Genomic DNA, 23,248 nt, shown 5'->3' with positions numbered 1-23,248 from the left:
AGGAAACCACTCGAGAGATGTTCTTTTCATCAGGATTCCGCAGAAACGGGATATCGTGCGAATAAGAGCCTCACCTCTTTGTTGACAAAACAGTACAAGATGGCCACTAGCAAACCCTGTGGACACAACAAACTCTGAGTCCATTACAAGTCACATCTCCATCATGTGCCTCACTTCAGCTTAGTGTAATCAAAGTGTAGCAGAATGTGCAGAATGTGCAGAAAGGTCTCAACTTAAGTTAAGCATCCAAGTTTGTTCTCTTCTGTTTACATGCAGACACTGTTTACTTGCTGTGTTTACAAGCAATGCTTCATTTTCAAATTTGTGATTGTGTTTACGTGCTAGAATGCACTCATTGTTTTAAGCACTTCATATATTTATACCCAGAATTTTCTCAGTAACTGATAAACTGTTTACACACGAGAATCACAGAATATTCCAAAATATATAAACAGATGTTACAGAACTCCCTAAGTCCTTCGGCTGCGCTCTCTGTTTCGCTCTCCCCCTCTCTCTCTCTCTCTCTCTCTCTCTCTCTTCAAGGCAACCCCCCCTCCCCTTTAAACTCGACATATGTCAGCTGTGTCCCTTCAGCCCAAAGGTCAAAGTCATTATGTCACTGTCTGACACAGCCAGTTAGCTGTTTTGACAGCACGTTAGGTTAATGTTATCTGATCTGACACAGACGTAAATACAACACTTCTCTGTTGCCTGTAGAGGGTAAACTTAATATCCATACAACAGAATGTCTTGAACAAGCTGCTGCCTTCTGGAATGGCCCTTACTGTGTTTTCAGGCCTGAAGTTTGGTACTTTGTTCCAGTGGTTCAGTTTGATTATGGAAAATATATCAAAATATACATTATTATACCAGCTGGAGCCATGTGAGAATGGTTCCTCTGGGCAGTGGTTACCAGCAGTAAATGCCTCATTTACACCTCAAACCAATATGTGCGCTTGTTATCCGTATGTGTCATGCTGGTAGTGAGGTCTAGTGTTCATGCCAGGTGTAAGTGTTCACATGCATGTGGGAAAAGTCATTTTTGAGCCAAACCTGGAAGGAGGAGAAGAAAAGGTCGATGAAGAGCTTGGTGACGCGCAAAGGGATGGTGGTCATGGTTGACTCATCTGTCACGAAGATAAAGACAACGTGATGGATGCCCAGCAGAGGGATCAATGTCAGGGTGGACTTAGCCAACCTGAGAGAGAGAGAGAGAGAGAGAGAGAGAGAGAGAGAGAGAGAGAGAGAGTGAGAGAGAGAGAGAATCAGTGCATATAAAGAGGAAGACGTCACAAATGTAAGAAAGAGTCGTAACATTTGGCTTCACCTGAATTTGTAATCTGTGTATCTCATCTGATGTGCTCGCAGTTTTGACACGAGAATTTTAATGATGTGGATAAATATGAGGAAGTTGATCTGCGAAAGAGAGAGAGACACACACACACACACACACGCACACAAACACACACACACACGCACACACACACACACACACACACACACACACAGGTGTTGGTAATAATATCCCTGTTTCCATGACAAACTGAAAACAGATTATCGTAATGTGATTGCATGCAAACAGCAGCTCTTTGTTTTCGGGGGAACCCTGTCAGCGCCGCTGGCATTTCACTGAGCCGCAGGTGTTCACCTGACGAAGATTACTTATGATGTGACCTTTTTATATTCACATTGATATTGTTCATGTTCAGGTACCTGGAACCTTGTAAAGTACAGTTAGGACCTAAATGCACGTTTAATGAACATGTGCTTCAATACAAAATGTACTAGCATGATGCATATGTGATGAGAATGTATTACATTAACATTCCTTAAACTCAGCATCAACATACAAGATTTGATTGATAAGTTCTGAGCCCAACACAGAAGGAAGTGATGGCTTAAACAGGTTTCAATGAAGAGAAACATAAATTCTTTGGCGGAGATAATCTGCATTCATTTCATTTTAGTGGTTATTACTAGAAGGTTCCCAAGGCATCCGAGGGTCTGTGGTGGATATGGAGTGATTATGTAACTGCTGGCTGCCATCCATGACTGTAGCTTTGAACTATACACCCTGCTCGCCTCATTTGCCAAATCAGACTTCCATGCATTCCCAAAACATTGAAGCTAGCAAAATCCTCCTCAGCTGTGATGACGTTTCCCCAGCCAAGAAAAGGATGTCTGGGATAAAATCCCCCCGTACGCCATCAAGGTGTAACGTCAATTATGTTGAAGAATTACCAGCGACGCCATTCCATGCTTGGCTCAAAAGTTATCAATCAATTCTTGCAGCTATTACACTGTACGATGTCTAACTTGAACATAAGGGAAGTGGTGAAATGAGGCCATGCAGGAACCAACACTGCTGTCCCTGCAACAAATCAAACACAGGAATTCCTGTGAGGTGCAGGCCACTTAAGGGAACGCTTAACGCCTGGAAAATCCTGCCATGTCTGTGTAACCGGCCTGACATACGGGCGGTGACTAATTGGATTTTTACATAAGCTAAGGACTGACATTTACAGTGCACACCTACAACAAAGCCCCCCGGTCACAGTCAGGATAAAATTTCAATGCTCAGTATGACCTGTGTTTTACTGTGCACATGACCAATAAACTTGATACTTGAAACTTGACGGAGGGCAGGAGCCAAGAACCTTCAGAGTCCCTCACATGTGTCCTGATAGCCTCTTACGCCTCATGAATAAATCAGTCTTTTTAATATTTAACAGCGTATGGAAAGAGAAATAGAGGATGAAAGATAAGATCTGTCAGTGGAAGTGCAAAGCTGACAGGTTCACCTCCAGCTATTTTGGGCTGAAAGCATTTTTTTTTTTGCCTTTTGCACTGAAATTGTAAACACCTGACAGAGAACGTTGGCCTCAAGTGGAATAAAATTGAGACGTTTAGATAGAAAATGAGGCGGAGGGAGGAAGAGTGTGAGTGTTACCACGACTGCCAGCAGGATTGGAGAGCGGATGATCCACCAGTAATTCATGTTCATATTCTGCACCCAGCACCTTTGAGCAAAAACGCAGGAGAAAAAGCAGCGATCAGCTAAATAACAGAGTACAATCATCCAAAAATATATAGATATTCCAAATATTCCCTAATCTCCCTCTTTTCCCATGTGTGTATCACCTTGTTTTTGCAGAAGATGGGAATGACAAAATGAAAATTGGGAAATCAAAAGAAATAGTCATTCAAATTAGAGAATCTAAGTCAAACATTTGCTTTATTCCTTCAGTTCTGTGAGTTCTCTGTGTCCTTTACTTTGTCAAACTCTTCAGGTAATGTGTCACATGTGTTGCACCTTCAACCTGCAGCACCACTTTAAGGACTTTTATACACTAAAACAAGGTGCCAGTGGTTGGGAGAGTGTAGCTTTAGGTCCATTTGGCTCCACTCTGCTGCTGGAGTGACTCATTAGAGCGAAACAGGCTGCATATAGAAAGTTTGAGGACTTTGGAGGCATTTTGAGTTTTGAGAAATTGTACGACATATACTTACTCTTGATTTTCATATAAGTATTTTGTTATCACCCAGGGCACGAGGAATATTAATGGAGCACCTGTGAACAAACAAACAGCCATGGATGTAAAAGTAAATATCTGGTCTGACTTCATTTACACACACACACACGAGCGCGGCTCACCCCAGCCGATGCACAGGTAGATGTTGAAGTAGTTCCTCTCAGTGAACACAGTGATCACCAGCAGGTTATGGAGGTAGATGCCTTCCACCAGCAGCCAGTAGCTGTTGGCCATAATACTGTACTGCATCATCACAAAGGCGATGCGACAGCCGACCATGATCTACGACACACACACACACACACACACACACACAAACGATGAAATATATCAAATAGCTTCACGTCAAACTGTATTTAGTGGTGAGAGATGATGGACAGAGAGGTCAGAGGTCGCTGTGGCAGACTGGAGCGTCTCTCTAACTGCAGCCATCAAACACACAGACAGCTGTGACACCCTCCAACACACACACACACACTCTCGCTGTAGGATTACTCTTAGGGACATTATATTGACTAATACAACAGCTTCTTGTCTAAACCCCAAATCATTCTTAATTCTGATGGTGTGTTCAAGGCGTGTAGTAAATGAGAAAATTGTCTATCGTACAAGTTGGTTATTACAAGCAAAGTCGTACTAGAAAGATATAAACCTTTTGTGCTTTGTAAAAACCCTGACAGATTCCCACTGACCTCGTTGTTTACCATCATCTCTCCTGGAGACATGGAGGCCATGGGGAAGCCCGACTCCTCCTCGCTGCTCATGTCGTGCGTTGTGAAGTTGTTGGCCTCCATCAGAGCGTCTTTGATGAGGATGGACAGCGCTCGCAAGATGAAAGAGGCGAAGAGATTCATGTGGATGTTGTTCCTCATGCAGTGTAATTTCCTAAAGGATGAGGGGGTGACACGTTTTTGAATGATATACAGTATGTTTCATTCTGACACTGAAAAAGAGAAGAAAAGAAGAAGATTACCTGAAGAAGATTAGGATGCCAAGAGCCAAAACCAGAGCCACAAGTGATAAGGAATAACCCACTGTGTACATGATCCGGATCTGACCATAGTAGTGCTGCAAAGTCAAACACACACACACACACACACACACACACACACACACACACACGCACACACACGTTAAGATGTGTAACAGTGTGCATGAGATTCATACTTTCAGATTTCTTTAAAATTGAATACGGTTGAAAGCTCCTCAAACTGGGATCTTGTGTGTGTTTATTCTGTGATTTTTGTAAACTGCCACCCAAACACAACGTCCACATAAATATTCTTACCACACTTGAAACATTAGAGTCACACTCGCTGGTATTCTTCATCGTCACCCACTGCCCATTTGCGTCACATTCCCGATACACCATGCCGTGCTGAACTACAACACACACACACACACACACACACACACACACACATGCACACAAACTGTGATTTATTTCTAGAGTTATGGTAAATGCCAAATCAGGGTCAATCATGAACAAGCTGCAGGATATCACGAGCGATTTGGCATCAGTGAGACTCACACACTGTGTACACCACAATAATCTCCATCTAATGAACCTCAGCGTCTGTTACTGACAAATAGAATCCTAACAAAGTGTTCAAAAAGAAATCAAGAATTGAGCGTCGTTTTGTCGATCTGGGTCATTACACCACGTTTAAGATTAACCCCTTTTTTAAGGAAGCAACAGAGAAAATAACACTTTTGAGGCTTCAGTTATAGACATTATTCAGATGTTTCTATGGTGTTAAGGTACCAAACTCTCACCTTTGTGGTACCAGGGCAGGTACCACGGACACGCCACACTGACCGTGGTGTTCGGGAGCCCATCAGGCCAGCAGGCGTATCTGTTCGACGACCTGTTGCACACGAGACCTGAGGAAGGAAACACACATCTCAAGCTTTGACTCCTGAGCTGCAGGGGGATGATGTCATGTTTCACAGCGAGGTGACGGCTGCTGCACACATCGCCGCCTTTTATCTTCACTTCAGAGCAAGACAACGCGTTCTAATTAAAGCCCTGAATGACCTTCATCTTGTACCCGCTCTTTTATTTTCTCGACAGCAGATGTAAACACCATTAGTGTGTTAGGGCTAAGATACTGTACGTCTCTGTGAGAAGTTTTATCGCAGCTGGAGGGGCAGAAATTCACCGTGATGTTAAAATAGGCAGTGTTACATTAATGCACCAGTATGGAGCCAGAGTGCAAAGTGAGCAGGTGAGAGCAGTGATTACATGACGCTCTGAGCAGGCAGGGGCAATTACTGCACACACACTTACGCACACACACACACACTGGCCCACACACACACACACACTGACGAACACACACAAATGATGGTGATACGTCCATGTTTCATTATTCTTGGGACTCTTGTTTGCCGAAAACAGACTGACTAACTTTATTGCATCATATGCAGGGTGATGTCAGCGGTGAGAGGTCAGAGGAATGTTAGGTGCTGGGGCTCACCGGTGCTCGGGGGGTCCCGGCTGTTGTTGCTGCTGCACTCGTCCATGTAGAGCTCCCAGCTCTTCGTTAGCTCTTCCAGGGTTCCAGCAGCAGCCTGGAAGAGGAACAAACAGAAAGTACGTTTACTCCAAGTACTCAAGAACTTACTGCTGTGATAGTAAGAAACAAAGGGGCTAACACACACACACACACACACACACACGGCTGAATGAACCATACAGGAATTCATTTGTTTCACTTCACCTCACATACTGTTTATACACGACAGTGACACACACATCTATCCTCACGCTGTGGACAGAATCCATCAACACCACACCTCCACACACACTCTTATGCATTGTCAGTCCGGGGGGGGGAGGGGTGTGTGTGTGTGGGGGTGGGGGGGTTCGTGCTTCTGTATGGAGGAGCTGTCACATTGGCCTGAACACACTCATGTTGTTCACACACTGAAGTGAGACGTTTGTTTGGACGTTAACGCTGCGACTCTCTGGTTTGTTTCACGAGGCAGCAATGTGAAGGCCAGCGGGGTGTGTGTGTGTGTGTGTGTGTAGAGTGAAAAAAGGACCTTGTACTTTACTTGAGTACTTTTATTTTGGAATATTTTTGTGAGTCTAATACGTCTCCCACCTGTGTATTTGTGTGTGTGTGTGTGTGTGTGTTGGGGGGCACCTACCTGGATGCTGGAGGAGACGATGAGTACGGCCAGAAGGAGCAGCGCCCGTGACATCCCTTATACCTGCTGTTGGTGCTGGGAGGGGGAAGGGTTCTCACCTCATAAGGGGGCTTATCTACGCTCTGCACGCTGCCTGGGTGACACACAAACACACTGCCATCAAACCTCACCGCAAACACACACCGCATACACGCTACCTCAGTTCAACTTAGTCATATTACACACACACAGACACACACACACACACACACACACACACACACACACACACACACACACACACACACACACACACACACACACACACACACACACACACACACACTCTATCCATCTATCTATCTAGAGACGTGTCACCTGAACACAATGCATGCTGGGATGTATGCTGCTGATAATATCTGGTCTGAAAATAGAAACCACACTTTTGTGACCCGGCTTGACATTGGCGAAATCGCTCAGGTGACTTACATCACCTCCATCCTGCTGTGAGGGCCCATGTGATTCACGTGAACCCGTACATGTGTCGAGTAAAAGTTGTTTATCCGGTCAGTGAGACAGCTATTGGCTCACACTTGGATGCTGTCCATCTTCCTCCTCCAGCCTGTCTGTGTTCCATTAAGCATGAGTGGATGCGTGCCAGAGGTCACTCACCTGAGCATCGATCCAAAGACACACAACTCCACAAGGGATCTGATCGAAGTTGGAGAATGGAACGAAATCTGAAACGTTTCTGCAAAAAACACCTTGACCGTGGAAACATTTTTGGCTAAAACGTTTCAAATTCCATTCTGTTCTAGTCTCAATGCAGGCAGGAGGATATGCAGCAACGTGTGTGTTTACTGGTGTGAGTGTGTGTGAGAAGGAAAAGAGCACAATGCCTCCTGACAGATGTGTGTGCAGCATATGCTTTAAAAAGAGACGATTATCTGCCTGCACTCCGACGTGTCAACACGTCTGCTAGAGTCTGAAAGGTTCCAGTCTGGATGTAAATGTCCGTCCCAGATATCAACGAGCTTTTCTGGAAGTCAGAGTGATAACATCTGAAGCAAAGCTGCCTAAATGGCCCGTTCACTGTAATGACCACAGGATGCAGTTAGCATTAGCTCCAGCACAGACGGGCGCCCGAGGGGTCCCGGTCTGACCTGACGTCGGGTCGCTGGCGGCCTGGCTGAGGTCACAGCGGTGAGCAGGGTGACGCATGCTGACGCATGCTGAGGTCACTGGTGACTTTGAGTCTCTTTGTACGGCTGTTAGAGTTTAAACAGTGAGTCTGTAACAGCCTAGTGAGCCTGTGAGCAATACTGGACCTTTGATGCAATATCAATACTGTTGGAATATAACAAATAATGTCAACACACATATAAGTAAATGCAGTACCTGAGGTTAATATAGTTACAAGTAACCAAACGGCTGGCTCCGGGAAAGTCTGGTGATGGAGTTATACATACAAGCATTTACAGCTTCTCTATCCAGGAGGGCTAGATAACACATATCTGCCAATAAGTGAAGAGGTCACAGTATCACTTTATCAAAGCTTCAAACATCTGTGGTCAGGAAGAAGGAAGAGAGGGGGTTAGCATGGACGGGCAGTCAGGGGGAGCTTCTTCAGATCAAAGGGCTAATTACACTATACTGTTGTTCTTTAATTTACACAAAGAGAATTCTACTTTCCCCCACAGACATCTGTTCATCCCTCAGATTTGAATCTTAGCGCTGCCCCTCTTGAAGCTGGCTGACCAATAGATAACAGTTAAACTACATTCAGTCATCAGTGAATTAGAATATTATGTAAACGCCCTGTATATGCGGGATAAATAGGGAAGCACGGAGATATTTGATTGTCCTTCTTTGATGCATGCGAGAGTTGGAACCAGCGCTGTCCGAAGTCTTATTCCAGTAAAGCTCTTCTGAAGATTCCAGTTCATCTTTGCCTCATCTTTTCCTCTTGATTCACCACAAACGAACACGCAGAAGAATATCAGAACGATTCTTCAATAATACTCAAGAGGGAAATAATGGAGAGTCATTTCCAGGTCACATCAATGAATATGCATGTATGAATATGTATGTTGTTTAAGTTTTATTTTTTATTATAATTTGTTTTTTAACCCTACATCAGTTTGATGTAATCAGAAGTGCACAATAAATGTTTTACTACTACAATACTATAACAAAATCATCTAGAACTCGTCGGTCTGTGATAAAGCAGCATTTTCTGATCATCAGGCCCTAAGCGGCAGCTAGACGATGTCGTTCCCAGCAGACCCGGCGGTGAACTCCACCACGAGTTGTGTCGGTTCTTACCGTGTGGGAGCAGAGCAGCTGATATGCATGCGTGCGTGCGAGCACATGCTCTGGGTTACAGCGTACGTGATACGTTACTGTGTGACACTTTCACAGGGATTTCCCTCTTTCGCTCTCCACAGACACACTTACTGACCCGGGCTCCATCTTCTGCAGCCCGGCAGCGAGAGGCAGCAATGATTAACCCGACTCAGGCCGCATCCACGCCACGCTACACCTAAACACGCCGCTTTCAGCTCTTGCAGGATTCTGCAGTTCAGCAAGTGTGCATGACGTGTTGCGTAATGAGAGGTGACACACTTACACATACACGGCAAAATGGATTTATGATGAGTAACAATATTCAACCGAGCGTATTATGATTTATGCTGATTTCACAAACTAAATGTTGTCTTAGTGTGGTGGTGATGTCACTGCTCACTGCTCAGTCTGTTCTTGTTTCACCTTTTGGGAGATAATAACCAATCACCAAGTGGGCCAAGAGGGCAAACAGTCCCAGCCCGTGACTCCTGTGTTATGTTCCTCGCTCAAAGTTACATAGAAAAGCCATACAAGTTTTCTTTTATAGCAGTTCTCCCTGGAATTGGCCACATTTCAGCTCTAAAAGTCCTCAGCTCTTTATTCTGAATATTCTTATTAGGAGTGCCAAATATAATTATATAATGCAAATGAAAATAAGTAATAAAACACAATTTCCTGCCACGGGTGATGTCAGACACAGATGTTTAAGCATATTTTGATATGCCTCTGCCTCTCTCAGATGAACATTCCCCCTTCTGTCGCGCTCAAGAACGTGTCTTTCTAACAGATCCACCCTGAAGACATTCGCTCCAAACTCTCTCCGGCTTTGTTACATAATCCCGTCTGCTCGGATGCGGGATGACAGAAATCACTTCGGCCATTTGTTGGGAGCTAAAGTGGAACTAATGTGTGGCGGAGGTGTGAGGCTAATTAGGCCCGTCAGGCCGGCAGCTCCACGGATCCTGAACAGCCAAAGCCTTTGTGGAAACGTGTTGTTTGGCCCCGGCAGCTCTCACACACCTTCACACACCTTCACACTGTGTTTTTTTAAGCTGTTATTATGTCTCACCTCTGATTTCAGAGAGGTGGCCGAGGAGAGCCGGAGAGCTCTTAGCTGTCATTTTGTGTTACACATTTGTAAAGTAATCACCTCTCCTTTGTTTCATTGTTGGTGTATTTATTAAATCTGAAACATAACTCGCTGCTTTGCCCATAGATACAGTAAAGTTTCATTCTTTCGACCACATCTAAACTTCAGCCGCTTACATGACGGAAATGTTTGTCTTGATGATGGAGATTCTGTATTCTCTGTTCGTTTTCAACTGCAATCCCTGTTTCTCACATTACACAACTGTACCTTTAATATGAATCCTAATTGTCTGAAGTGAACAAAGTGTTGTGTTTGAATAGACTAATTTGCTCTCTCCGGCTTTATTGGAATGATGCCTGGTCATTTTTATTCATTTGTCCAACAACAAAAAAAACACGACACAATGGAATGAGTCAAACTCCCAGAACCACGCAGAATCCGCTCTGTGTTCAAGTAGACGCCGGCTGGCACAACGAACAATGACAATGTTGTTTGTTGGAGAGTACTTACCTCTCATTTGATTACAGCAGATAACAAATAAAATTACATGGGGGGGGGGGGGGCATGCGTGCGTGCGTGAATGCAGGCAGACGGGAGCGCTGAGATTTAAAAACAAACCTCTTGGAAAACACAATGACTGCTGCGGTACAGAAAATGCCCCCGAGCTGCGCCCTGTCGCACCGCTTTCCTAAGTATGGGCGCTGTTTTCTGAGACGGCCAGGCATCACCCTCAACGCTTACAGCTTCCTGCAATTTTCTCCTCCTCTGACGAGCCCAATGTGGATCCTTCATGGAGCTGCTTTGTGCCTCTGCTCTGTTTTGATGCAATACCAAATTAGGATTAGAGTAGCAGCAACGACATGATTGGATGATGGCTGCAGTGTACGCAGTCGAGCTCAAGTGCAATTACAGCCGGGCGCGTTGAAGCTGAGGCCTAGGCGTGTTATGCTGAGCATCATCGTCGTGCCGCATGAGAGAAGCCTATCGGTCCGATCACGGGGTGAGGCAGAGTTCAGTGGAGATGCTGCGACTTGTCCCAACACGAGAAGCAAGACGGGACATCGCTCACATCCAAGATGCCTCGACGGCGACTCAGATCACACAGTTTGCTTCGGCTTTTTGGCCTCTGCGACGTCTCAACCATGCAGGAGATGAACGATAGATTAAGTTCTGCTGAGATAAAGACCTGAACAAGCTCAGTGTCTCTCAGCAATGTTTTGAATTCAATAGCGTAACATAAATCATATCCTGGGATAATCCCTCCCTGGTATGCATCACCGCCGTGCGATGTGCGATGACCACCTGTCTGCTTCTGGCGAAACCTCACAGGTGCCACGAGCTGCTGACCTGGTTTCCACGAGAGGAAGATGACGCCAAGCAACAAACGTATCAGACGCCAAACAGGAAATCGATCTTGACAATGCAAGCGTCCTGTTTCTGTCCTAGTTCACTCAAATACATGTCAGTAAATACTAATTAAAAAGCAGAAATTACTAACCCTAACCCAAAGCGGAAATGATTTGATCTGAAGCTGCAGCTGCAGCCACAAGTGCAACTATTACAGGAAGCTTGAAGCTCAGACTGAGACTGGAGTTTCCCCTCAGACATCAGCGAAACAGACCAAAAATCCCCATATCGGATAAATACAATGACAAAGACTCAACCAACAGTCTGATGAAGATTTACAACTGGACTGTTTAAAGTTAAATAGACGTTCAAAGATTTCAGATTTGATGAAGTTTGACTCTGCTGATCAGTGTTATTGTAATTGAAGAGTTGTTGGGATCAAAGGTGTTCAAGGAGCTGGGTGATGAAGGGGCTGAATGTGTTTAGCTCATAGCACTGCGGCTACACACACAGATACACTCCCTCAGGTAGCAGGTAGCACTTGCAGCTGTGCATACAAAGTAATGAACCAATTAGCTTTCCAGGTTCCTGCAGTCTAAAGGAACGTAAACTGTCCTGTGGCGTCTCTGTATTTAATCTGAGTCTCAACTGGACCTGCTGCTCTGCTTGTATTCTGCTCACACAGCACCACACGGGCCTGCATGCAGATGAAAACATCTGATAGGTGATGTCATCAGCAGAACATCTGAGCTCAGAGGTTTACAAGGAAGAGTAAGCGAGAGTTAGAATGTGTCTGTTTGAGGGGAAATTCTGTCCAAATTACATCAGTGACATTGAAGGCATCGTGGAGATATTTGACTTTCAGTGTGCAGCCTGCAGGCCTTTGTTAGGACTCTTCTGGATGCCCCATGCAAGCACAAAGACATCCCGCCACAATAAAAGCCAAACATATCTTGTGGATTACTGAATAGAACTGCGCTGTGCTTACAATGGCTGTACCTCCCTGTAACATAAATCATCTCTGGCATCTCTTTTTCCTCATAATCCCCCTGCATGTGCTGTGTATCTCCGCCACATTCAAATGGGGGGGGGGGGGGGGGGGGGGGGTGGGGGGGGGCACGACTGCAGCCACCGGGAAGGAAGTAGAGTAACGTTTGGAACCGTTCCCGTGCGGTAGATGGTTGTGAGGGGCCGACCAGTGACCAGCAAAAAAAAAGGGAGGAATAATCCCCAGAAAACACATCTGGAGATGGTATTTCTCCCAGTATGGCCGCAATAAAGCAAAAGCTGCATCCAGAGATTCACAGTCAAACAGCAGATGCAGCTTCCTCAGCACATACTGTGTAATTCATGGCGTGACTGGAGGCTTCTGACCACCCGGCAGCATTCAAGCGGCGGTTTCCGAACAAAACCCAGCATCTGTCTCTTTCTACATAACCCAGAACATGTCTGTGCAGGGTAGCGTCCCTTTGGGAAGCGTGTTGCGTACACACGCTACAGCTGCGGACAAACCCAGTGGTCTTAGCCTAATTTGGTCAGCTTGTCTTTGGGACGCGTGCTGCCCGGCTAATCGTTTGCTAGCCTGCTGCTGTGTCTCTGCTGTGAAGTGTTTGGAAAAAATGTGGCAAGACAAAGCTTTGGCCCGTGAGCCTCCATCTGTGGCGTTAACATCACACACGTCACACACCCTCCTCACACGCACAGTTTGCCTTCTGTCCATCCGCCCTCGCGACCCTCGTCAGTATGGTCATTTGTTGATAAGAGTTGATGAGATGCTGCTCTTCATTTGAGTGTGCAAATCCATTTATTGTGTCATGTTATTGTGTATCCGCCTGTTTATCCCTGAGCGCTCGCTTTGCCTTCATTCTCCAGTTTCTGGAGATGTTTGCTCTGCAGGGAGGGGGAGGAGTTTACAGCCTGCAGTCAGGATGTAACGAGGCACCTCGCAGGAACAAACACCTCACATTACATCCGTCCACGTTAAGGTGACAGGAGCTTTGGCGTAAACAGCGCCGGTTGACATTTCAGTCGTCGGATCGCGGGGCTGACCTCTAAACCTGAGTGAAATGTTTGTCTCTGACCCGGTTATGGCGCAGATGTGGTGCGTGGCGTGAGGTTATTCGTATATTTTAGGAACAAATCGCGTTTTCCTGTTCGGAGGTCAGGTCACGTCTGTTAGATGCGAGCAGGAGTCTGTGACACACTTGGGTAACATCTGATGCACCTGTGTTGTGTGTGTGTGTGTGTGTTTGAGTGATTGTAGGAGTGTTTCATGTGGTGTTCATGACCTTGCGTGTGGGAAGGTGTTGTCTGAGTTCGGCATTGCGAGCATGAACAAAAGTCCTGACTCAGTTCAGCTCCAAAACACACGCACGCACGCACGCACGCACGCACGCACGCACGCACGCACGCACGCACGCACGCACGCACGCACGCAATTAGCACGCACGCACACACACACACACACACACACACACACACACACACACACACACACACACACACACACACACACACACACACACACACACACACACACACACACACACACACACACACACACACACACACACACAGCAGTTAGACCTACAGGGAGGCTCATCAGCGGCGCACCATCCTTCACCATTTCTGCTCCAATAGAAAGAAAGTAAACAAATAAATAAATAAATATGAGAGGTATTTCATCTAAAACCTGACTTGTAACTTGATTATGAGCAGAACTCGTAAAAAAGCCGGAGATACGATCACAGTCGCTGATTAATTGACCTCAGATCTGGACACAGCCACTAACACGTTGACTCTGCGGTTATATTATTTGTTTAATGATGGTGGCAGGCAGATGGAAGCACTTTGATCCAACAAAGTGGCGTTTGTTTCCCGCCTTTTCCCTCCGTGTGCCTGCAGTGTTTTGGCAACTGTTCAGGGTTTAGAGGCGAGACAATAAAACATGCAAGGCAATTTTGCTGGATTGGCAAAAACAAATGGCGTGTTGCCTCATACATCAGTGTTTCTTTCACCAAATCAAAGATTCTTCAAAATTCAATCAAATCCATCAAGGAATCAACGCAACAGCAGCTAACTTGTTGGTGGGCTTCACAATTTGAAGTCACAATCCAAATGGAAAGCAGAGATGCAGACGAGCTGATCGACCCACTGTTACCTCACTCATGTCTGCTGGCATCATGAAGACACATACAGACATGATCTTAATGAGGTGGGATGAGGAACGCAAGGTTATTGGCACGACATCATTAATGAACCCACTGACATGACTCCTTTGATCTCTGTTAACTCTTTAATAATTAATTATGCACAAAGCTGGAAATAGAAACACTCGTCTCCTCTGACTGCCGTCTCAGCTGAGATCATTCAACTCATTTCCCTCATGATTGGTTCTCAGCCGGTCCTCAAGCGTCACAGCGATACGTAGTTACAGTCCTCATACTTGATTAGATAGATTGCGTGTGTGTGTGTTCACATGATGAAGAGTCGGTGCTTCTCTGATCATAATTAATTAAATACATCTGGTATAACAAATCAAGTGTGTGTAGAACAGAGAGGGAGAAAGAGAGAAAGAGGCTGTTCAGGATTAAGAACCACTGTCCTACACACATAAACATGTCTGCTAGAATGTAAAGGAAATGTGTGTGTTCTCTGCATCAGCCTCCCTAAACTGCTCATTTAGGTTTCTGTACGTTCACATCAAACATGAAACACTTTCAGAGATTCTGCAGCTTCCTACTAAATGGCCCTTTTTTCCTCCCAGGAGAATGTTTGGTGGAGGAAGAGGCCTGAGCTGTCCCCTCATCACACAAGTCTCCAGACACAACACACACACACACACTGGAAACACAAGGCAGAGCTGCATAACTACAGAGCTGTGAGCTGAAAGCAACAAGTCTTATTTTCTGCAACAAATGCAGTACTGCAGTGGATCGATTTCAATCATCCCAAATGCAAATCAATGATTTTGAAGAATTGCCAATCATGTTCACTTATTCTTGTGCAGCAATCTGCTTTATTTGAATTTCTTCCATGCCTCTGAAGGGCATTTCTCTTAGAATGAGGTTAAACTCAATAAGACTTAGAATTAATTGTTCAGAGAATAAAAAGGTTTGAGTGTTCAATAGACAAAAACGACTTCTGGAGCTATAAAATAATATTTTTTGAAGTGTGGCATCACAGTTCCTGGCTGTGCTGTGAATACGGCTGAATATTAGCTGAATTTGACATGCTAACAGTGTCATTATAGAGAGCAATTATGGGCTTTTTCAGCGAGGAGCACGACCTGTTCTGCACATGGAGTCGGTGGTCTCACACTAGGAGGAAAAACCCGGGATGGACTTCACACAAACGCAGCTTTTAAATATTTCCTCTGTGTATACATGCTGAGATTCACTGACCCATCTGGCACAGAGAGAGAGCGACAGTTTATCTGCATCTCATCTGAAATGTTTCTAGCAGTGCATTCCATTCCCACGGCAATGACCGACGGAACCTGCACAGGGGTCTCAGGCAATTAATGCTTAAACAAAATGAGCATCAAGGGGGCAAAAGCAGAAACAGATGGTGAATGAACCTGTCAGTCAAAAGGGTTAACCTATCATGGGGGGCGTGCCAGCAGGTTAGGTGGGTGCCAAATCATAGCTTTGTTGGCTGGTCAGTTTGTCGGAATGCTGGAATCCCGTTAATTGCATCCATGCAACCCAAACTAGGACGGAACCCGAAGTCTCCTCCAGCACACAGCACGGCTTCATTAACATAATGACCAACTGAGTTTGGATAAAGAGCGGTGTCACGACGATAAGCCTCATCTTGCACCCTGAGCGGCGGTGACATTCATACTGCTCGCCTTTCAGAGATTTGGTGTAAACAAGCGAGCGACAGCAGGCGGTGAATGGAAACAGTCGTTACCGTGACATTTTACTGCTTTTAATGCCACAGTAAACACACAGTGGCCAAAGTGTTCCAACAAGTATGGAAAGGGACCGCAATATGACCTGATGTCATCCAGACTGACCTTTGCATCCTTTTCCAGGCGCTTCGGTTCACTTTCTCATTCTGCTCTGGCAATGGAGGCTTTCATTTAGTCCTAATAAGGGCCGGAGTTCAGGGATAGGAGTTGCTGTTATACAAACAAACAGCTTTATCAGAACCGAGTCTGCATGATAAACGACCTAATTAAGTCCAAAGAGGGACCGGACCAAAGGAAAAATAACTAAGTTGCGACCTGAAAGCATAACAACAACAAAAATTCCCCTTTCTGGTAACTGCTCTGACTCAGGACACAGATTGTCCTTCAGTAAAGAAAAATACAAAAACAGAATGAAACACATCAAAGAGACATGGAGTCACATGTGACCCAACAAAGCAGAGACACGCTGGACACAGATTGGCACCGAGCCATTATTTACACTAATGAGGCTCTGTATAGCGGCTGGTGTTTGATATCAATGAGACTGCAGGAAAACCACAACACAACCAGTGAAGTTGTAAATGAGGAAGAACAAAAACATGCATATGCAGATGGAAGAGAATACAAGGAAAACACACAAAAGGATTCCGCTTACGTGATATGCAGATACGGTTCACTCTCATCAGAAACGTGTGTGTATGGCGTCTGACATCGTTACATGGTGTTTAATGTATGACCGCAAACCAGAAGCTCCGCCCACAACAGTCTGTGTGATGTTTGTCATATGGACCTTTTTATTCTTACTTTTTAAATGTAAATTTCCAGAAATGCGTGGGAGACGTGTTTCTGTTTTGTAATAGTGTGGTTGCTGAAAAGTATGACAAAGATTGTTCCTTTATGAAAAGACGAAGAGGAATGAGTTTAACAGCAAACTCTGCTGAATACGAGATGTAAATGCCCGGATGAGTTTGGTATAAGTGTCTTTGCTTAGTGCAGGAAGTCACGTTAACTCCATCGCCCATATATGGATACAGTATGGAGGAAAATAAGACAAAACATGTGAAGTGATAATCGCTTCACTACTGTCAAAAATAATAACTTAAATATGGGAAAAGTTTGTAAATTTTGTTAAGTTACTTCAAACTTTCTTCTTCTTTTTCACTTTTGCTACATCAGACGACTATTTTTTTTTTTACTCCAGATACAGATTGGTAAGCAAGAAAGGCTATATGCAGGTCAGGAAGGTCTATAGCAAATATATAGTAGGGAGGAAAAGCTAATTCAAACTTTGTGGGTGCAATATCAGCACATCCTCAGATTTCACCCCTGAACATATTAAAAAGATGGAGCTGATTCATCTCCACGTCATTTGGCTCCCACAGTCCCAGTTCCTCATTTGTGTAATCTCACTCCATTTCCCCTTTCAGTATCTGTATCATCCTTAATCTAAATGAACTAAATTTCTACTACCACTTGGCAGAGAAAGCAAAGCAACTTATCAGCTCCTCCATCTACTCAGTTATACTGCATGTGTGTACACATTATGCTCTGCCGCACTCCCTATTACGTGAACATGAATGCATACAGGCAAACACACACAAACACACACACACACACACACACACACACACACACACACACACACACACACACACACACACATACATACATGCTTTGATGATGATTTGAGCCATCCAGTGCTCTGTAATGTTCCAGAAATAAGAGGTGTGTCATTAATGCAGACGTCAATTTATTTCATGCATAGATTTTCTCTCCGGCTGCTTGTTGGCAAAAGGAAAATGAATGCATCCTCCTCGTCTCTCATCTTATTATCCACCATGAAGCGGCTTGTTTCTGACACTATACCAACTGTAAACAGGCCAGGAGCGACACTGACTTTCCCATGAGGGGTGATTAGTTCACGTGTCAATGATGACCCCATTTATGGCTGAATTAACCACACAAACGTTCAAGATCAGAGGGAAGGACGTTATCTACAAACACAAATCACTGAGCTGAAGCTAAACAGAAAAGAAATCCATAAACATGCGCTGTGTTTCCAGGCCTGCTTTGTTTTGAACACTCTTGTTAGACAGCTTACACCAGCACTAATTAGCATTTCCCATGTCTGTATGTTTGGGTTTAGTTTTTTTGAACTGTAAAATAACACACTTCTGCACTCATTACAGGAGGACTGACACACACACACACACACACACACACAGAGCAGCATCAACATCCTTACTCAACGTCATTCATGAGAGAGTTGGCTGCGAGGCAAAGTAGATATTACAGCAACACGCAACAGTGAGCATCAGAAGAAGACAGGAAACAAAAGCTGCAGCATAAAGGAATATAGGTCAAGATGACGGCTGAAGCTGCAGTCTGCATGCTTCAGGCGTGCAGCCACGTCAGTGTGAGGACATTAGAGATCAGTGTGTCAGAGGACATTAGAGATCAGTATTTATTGTTAATTGTGTGAGGAAGAAAATCTACGAGTTGTTGTGAAAGATCCCTTTTTAAAAAAGCTCCTGGGTTTCATTAGACCTGCATTTGCATATTCTGATGAGTCATTAATGAAGAGATGAAGAGTTATTGGCCTAAAATCACATCTGCAGTTGTTAAGTTATTAATTTGGTGATTGATTATTGTCTGGATGCTTTGCAGCTCGACTAGGGGATTTTCATCATGAATTAAAGCACTAATTAGGCAAAACAAGTAATTTCTACTTGAGTCAAAAGGATGTTTGAGTCGAGATGCGATTCTGCATTTAAAAAACAAATTACCTTTGATATTACAAACATGAAGGGCCAGTTTAAGAGGTGAACATGAGGAGCCTGTGGAGCCGACGGTGAGGCATGTCACTGCCTGCCTGCCTGTTAGAAATGTGTTCCCACTGTGTTAATGCATGCAATTCAATCAGCAAACAGAGACTAATAAGACAGTGCAACAGATGTGAATCTACACACCTACACACTCACACACACACATACACACATACACACACACATTCTTGTATTCCTATCACTATGGGGACAATCTGCGCTCACATGTCTAAACTTGTTCTTGATCATAAATCTAAATGTTACTGTACCTGGTTTCTTGAAGAAGCACAGAAGAAGGGCTACACGCACACACACACACACACACACACACACACACACACACACACACACACACACACACACACACACACACACACAGAGAGAGAGGAAAGGAGAGAAGGCAATACCAAGTACTTTTTCAGACTCCTGCTTTTCTTCCCTTATTGGACTCAATTTAAATCTGTTCATTTTTCACATGTTTAGTGACATAAAAAGGCTACATTTGAATCTGATTTTCACACTGACAGTGAACGCCTCAGTCAGACGGATGCCGTTGGTTCAGACGGAGACAGACACTTAGCGATTCATAGCGAGTCCGCCGAGAGCATGAATAATAATCCATAACAACAGTGTGTTAGTGTGTGATGAATATTTGAGGTGTTTAGTTTGTGACAGCGCGGAGCAGCGGAGGGGAGGAGAGCGCACTTAACGGCAGCCGAGGAGCGAGGAGGTCTGAGGGGACGGCGATGAATCACTCCCAGGGATAAGAGGCAGGCCTCCAGGCAGTTACAGACAGGTGAGCGAGGTCGTAATAGAAAAGTAAATGGCCTCGCTCAGGGTTCTACGAGCGTCTGTGTGTCACGTCGTAAAGCACCAGCAGAGGGTACATCTTCCATCAGCTCTACGTGTCACTCTGCTGGGCTCTATGAAGCCCTGTAAACTCTATGTAAGTGTAAATCTGCTGGCAACAGCTTTTAGTTTTCTGTGCGATGGAAAAGCCAAAGACAGAAGCAATGAAATGTTGAGAATTTCAACCTATTTCAGCCAAAAACTCAAACTTCTGGAGCGATACTGTGTACCTAATTGTGTGTGTGTGTGTGTGTGTGTGTGTGTGTGTGTGTATGGGAGAACCCTGATATGCTTTGGGAAATTGATACAAAAGATTGAACATACACCTGCAGAGAAAATTGCTGGTAAGTCACAGGGGAAACAGGAGTGAGTTCCAAGATAAACACCTTGAATAACACAAATATAGGCCTGATTACTGAACACACTACAGTCACACACACGTCAGATTCTATGTCAGATTTCACTGTGTCACAGAAAAATGGATTTCCCAGAATTTCTGCATTTTCATGTGATTTTATTTTCCCAAGCATGTAAAAGTTGTTGTTTCCTGCCCTCACTAACGTCACGTTCAAATAGTTTAATAAACAAGGTCGTCTGTGGAGATCTGCAGGGAATAGAAAGCAAACAACAACAACATGCAGTCTATTTATCACTCTGACTCACGATAACCAATGTCAAGTATTTCCCCTCATTTTCCCCTCATTCTTAACATTCAAAGTAAAGTCAGACACAGGCATCGCGCTGGTTGTTGTAGTGTGAGGATCATATTTTTAAGTGTGTGTGGATGGAGGTCAACGTCTCCGGCTGTGTACACAGCATCTGGAGGCCCAGGTCCAGCCCTCACGGGTCACAGACACACTGACATCAGCAGTGTGTCTGTGACGCAGGTGGACAAGTTGTTTTTCAACTCCCATTAACAATCAGTGGAAAGTGAACAGAAAGGCCCCATTCACCAACAGGTAACACACATACAAACACACACACACACACACACACACAACCTCTGGAAGTGTGACTTATTAGTCAAATTAAATCTTTTCACATCCCCAACCTTCTGGTCAGTTTGACATCAGTGAAACATTTACATAAACCAACTAATGAAGCTCATTTTTAAGGCTGAAACGTTGTATTGTACATTAATCATACATGTTTGACTTAATGTAACTTTGATGATGTCGGTCTTGGACTTGTATCACCAACATGGGATGCTGGATGGATGAAGAGCTTCACTGACAAATCATTTACCACAACAAGTGAACTGTCATGGATTTCTCTGGTTTGTGTTTCATCAAATTTTGTAAATTCTTTAATCAGTTAGTCTGGTTTTATTATTGCAGTTTTAGCCATTTTTGCATTTTTTGTCTTTGTCCATTTTCTCTTAATCATTTTTCTATGAATCACTTGCTGACGCTGTCCACGTCTATCTTCAGGTGTTTTGCTCTTTCGGTCATCTTTGAATAATTTTTACTCAATGTGACCGAACAATCAAAATTTGCTTGGATGACCAAATGTGCCCAAGAGTTCCTAAGGTCCATACACATGAAGGACAACAAAGGGTTAACTGTTTGTGTTCATGTATGGCAGAGGAATGGCTGCAGCGCTTTCCAGTTGAGCAGTCATGGAGATAAAGCGAGTGTTGTTTGTGCTCTGTGCTGTGATAATAGGCTGCGTCGGGAAGCAAAAGGACCCACACTTGACCCTCGACCCACACATGTTGCAAGGGAGGAGCGTATTTTTAGTGGCTCACCAATGTGGATCTGAGCAAACATGAAACAGCTCGATACGTTTATCTCCTCCAGGGTTTACAAAGCAGATCAGAGAAAAAGCAAAACCCTGTTGTGTGTGTGTGTTTTTTTTAAATCTCCCCGGACTTTTTCCGCTCGCTCAGGCTCCTATCGATTCTTCTGTGATCTCTCTCTGTCAGCTTCCATCTCCACACGGCCAGGAAACGCCTCAGAGCAACGCAGGGATAACGTCTCGTAGGAATAACAGCGCCGTCGCGTTAAATCTCTATCAAATCCGCCTCGCGCCATGACCAACAGTAACCTTAGAGGAGTCACATGGCCCCCGTGGAGGTTCAGGTGTAGGTGTCTATTAGTGCATAATCACATAAACCATGTGGAGACTCATCAAGTCATTAATGCCGCGGCCACGCTGGAGTGAGTGATGCCTTTCCATCACGGCAGCCCACTGCTTCTCTTAAGCCAACATGACTTATCTGTGTCTACATAGATTACGGCAGTCGTGACCTTCTGAGTACACACGCATAACTCAGTCCATGTACAACACCCCAAGCTCTAATAAAATGCAAATGACACTTTAAATGTCTGCACAGTGTCATACATCGCATACCAGGCATTCTTAGAAGGTAACTTATCTAAGTATGAACATATGGGAGGGAGGAGGAAAAGATTACCACTTCACATCTGTTCAGGTCAAGTATCAAAGAGGGTTTGTTGGTTTTTTCACTCTCACTCCCAGGCTTTCTTCATTTCATCATCACTCAGGGTTTAGATGTTTTAATATAAGCCGGTGCCAGGTTGTGTTTGGGGATTTGATTTAGTCGTAATGTATCATTTTAGATTGAATGATAAAGGAAAAAGGGGTTGAATGGTTTTTCCCCAAATCTGATTCGAGGCGCTACTCAGACACGATTTCTACAGAGAATTCCATTTATAGACATAAGAAGGATTTCAAATTCAAGAAAAACTTTTAAATTGAATACTGTGGCTTGAATGTGCACACACGTTGGATCCCCCGCTGCTTGAGTGACAGCAAGCTATTTTAGGTACTGTCTCTTTAAGAATGAGTGTGAAACGCTTCCCAGATGCTTCGACAGTGTGTCTAACCAGGTGTGTGTGGGCCAGCACATTTAAACACCTTACACGTCGGTGTGTTACGCAAGTCAGGGACCAAGAATATGAAGCTTTCAGCACAGCTCAGCACCTGGCTCAAGACAAAGGCTACAAGGCAGTGTCAAATATGATACAATCTTAAATAATGAATCTATGAAGTGTCAAAGCTTGCCTTCAACAGATTGGTTGAAGAATCATCAAAGCACGTATTGATTAAAGATAACAAATGAATAAATGACCCCTAGAGTGTCAGTAAGCGCGCTAAGATGCTCTACAGTCCCGAGACGTTTCCCTGTGGGACTTTAGTTGGCTATAGACAGGAAGGATATAATTTAAGAGCTTTCAGTGTCTGG

General features: G+C 44.4%; 1 protein-coding gene across 2 annotated transcripts in view; it reads right to left on the bottom strand.

The window, feature by feature from the left end:
- The window catches only part of gcgra (glucagon receptor a), a 30,197-nt gene that overhangs the window by 2,054 nt on the left and 4,895 nt on the right, over window positions 1–23,248 (bottom strand). The window contains exons 2-13 of one of the 2 annotated variants that reach the window (XM_076144148.1): window positions 6,690–6,822; window positions 6,014–6,107; window positions 5,310–5,417; window positions 4,822–4,916; window positions 4,507–4,601; window positions 4,226–4,418; window positions 3,656–3,815; window positions 3,511–3,571; window positions 2,951–3,020; window positions 1,328–1,416; window positions 1,054–1,198; window positions 75–116 (exon numbers count right to left, since the gene is read on the bottom strand). In XM_076144148.1, the coding sequence (XP_076000263.1) occupies window positions 75–116; window positions 1,054–1,198; window positions 1,328–1,416; window positions 2,951–3,020; window positions 3,511–3,571; window positions 3,656–3,815; window positions 4,226–4,418; window positions 4,507–4,601; window positions 4,822–4,916; window positions 5,310–5,417; window positions 6,014–6,107; window positions 6,690–6,743 (1,206 nt within the window). In that variant the 5' untranslated portion in view covers window positions 6,744–6,822. Of the gene's footprint in view, window positions 1–74; window positions 117–1,053; window positions 1,199–1,327; window positions 1,417–2,950; window positions 3,021–3,510; window positions 3,572–3,655; window positions 3,816–4,225; window positions 4,419–4,506; window positions 4,602–4,821; window positions 4,917–5,309; window positions 5,418–6,013; window positions 6,108–6,689; window positions 7,423–23,248 lie in introns of those variants that run through there. The other variant, XM_076144149.1, reaches the window with a different exon arrangement.

The sequence above is a fragment of the Genypterus blacodes genome, unplaced genomic scaffold (assembly GCF_046128005.1).
Source record: "Genypterus blacodes isolate CSIRO-AG114 ecotype Tasmania unplaced genomic scaffold, CSIRO-AGI_Gbla_v1 ptg000028l_1, whole genome shotgun sequence".
Taxonomy (NCBI): Eukaryota; Metazoa; Chordata; class Actinopteri; order Ophidiiformes; family Ophidiidae; genus Genypterus; species Genypterus blacodes.
Note: the sequence above shows the minus strand (reverse complement) of the source record. Positions and strands in the feature narration are given on the sequence as shown.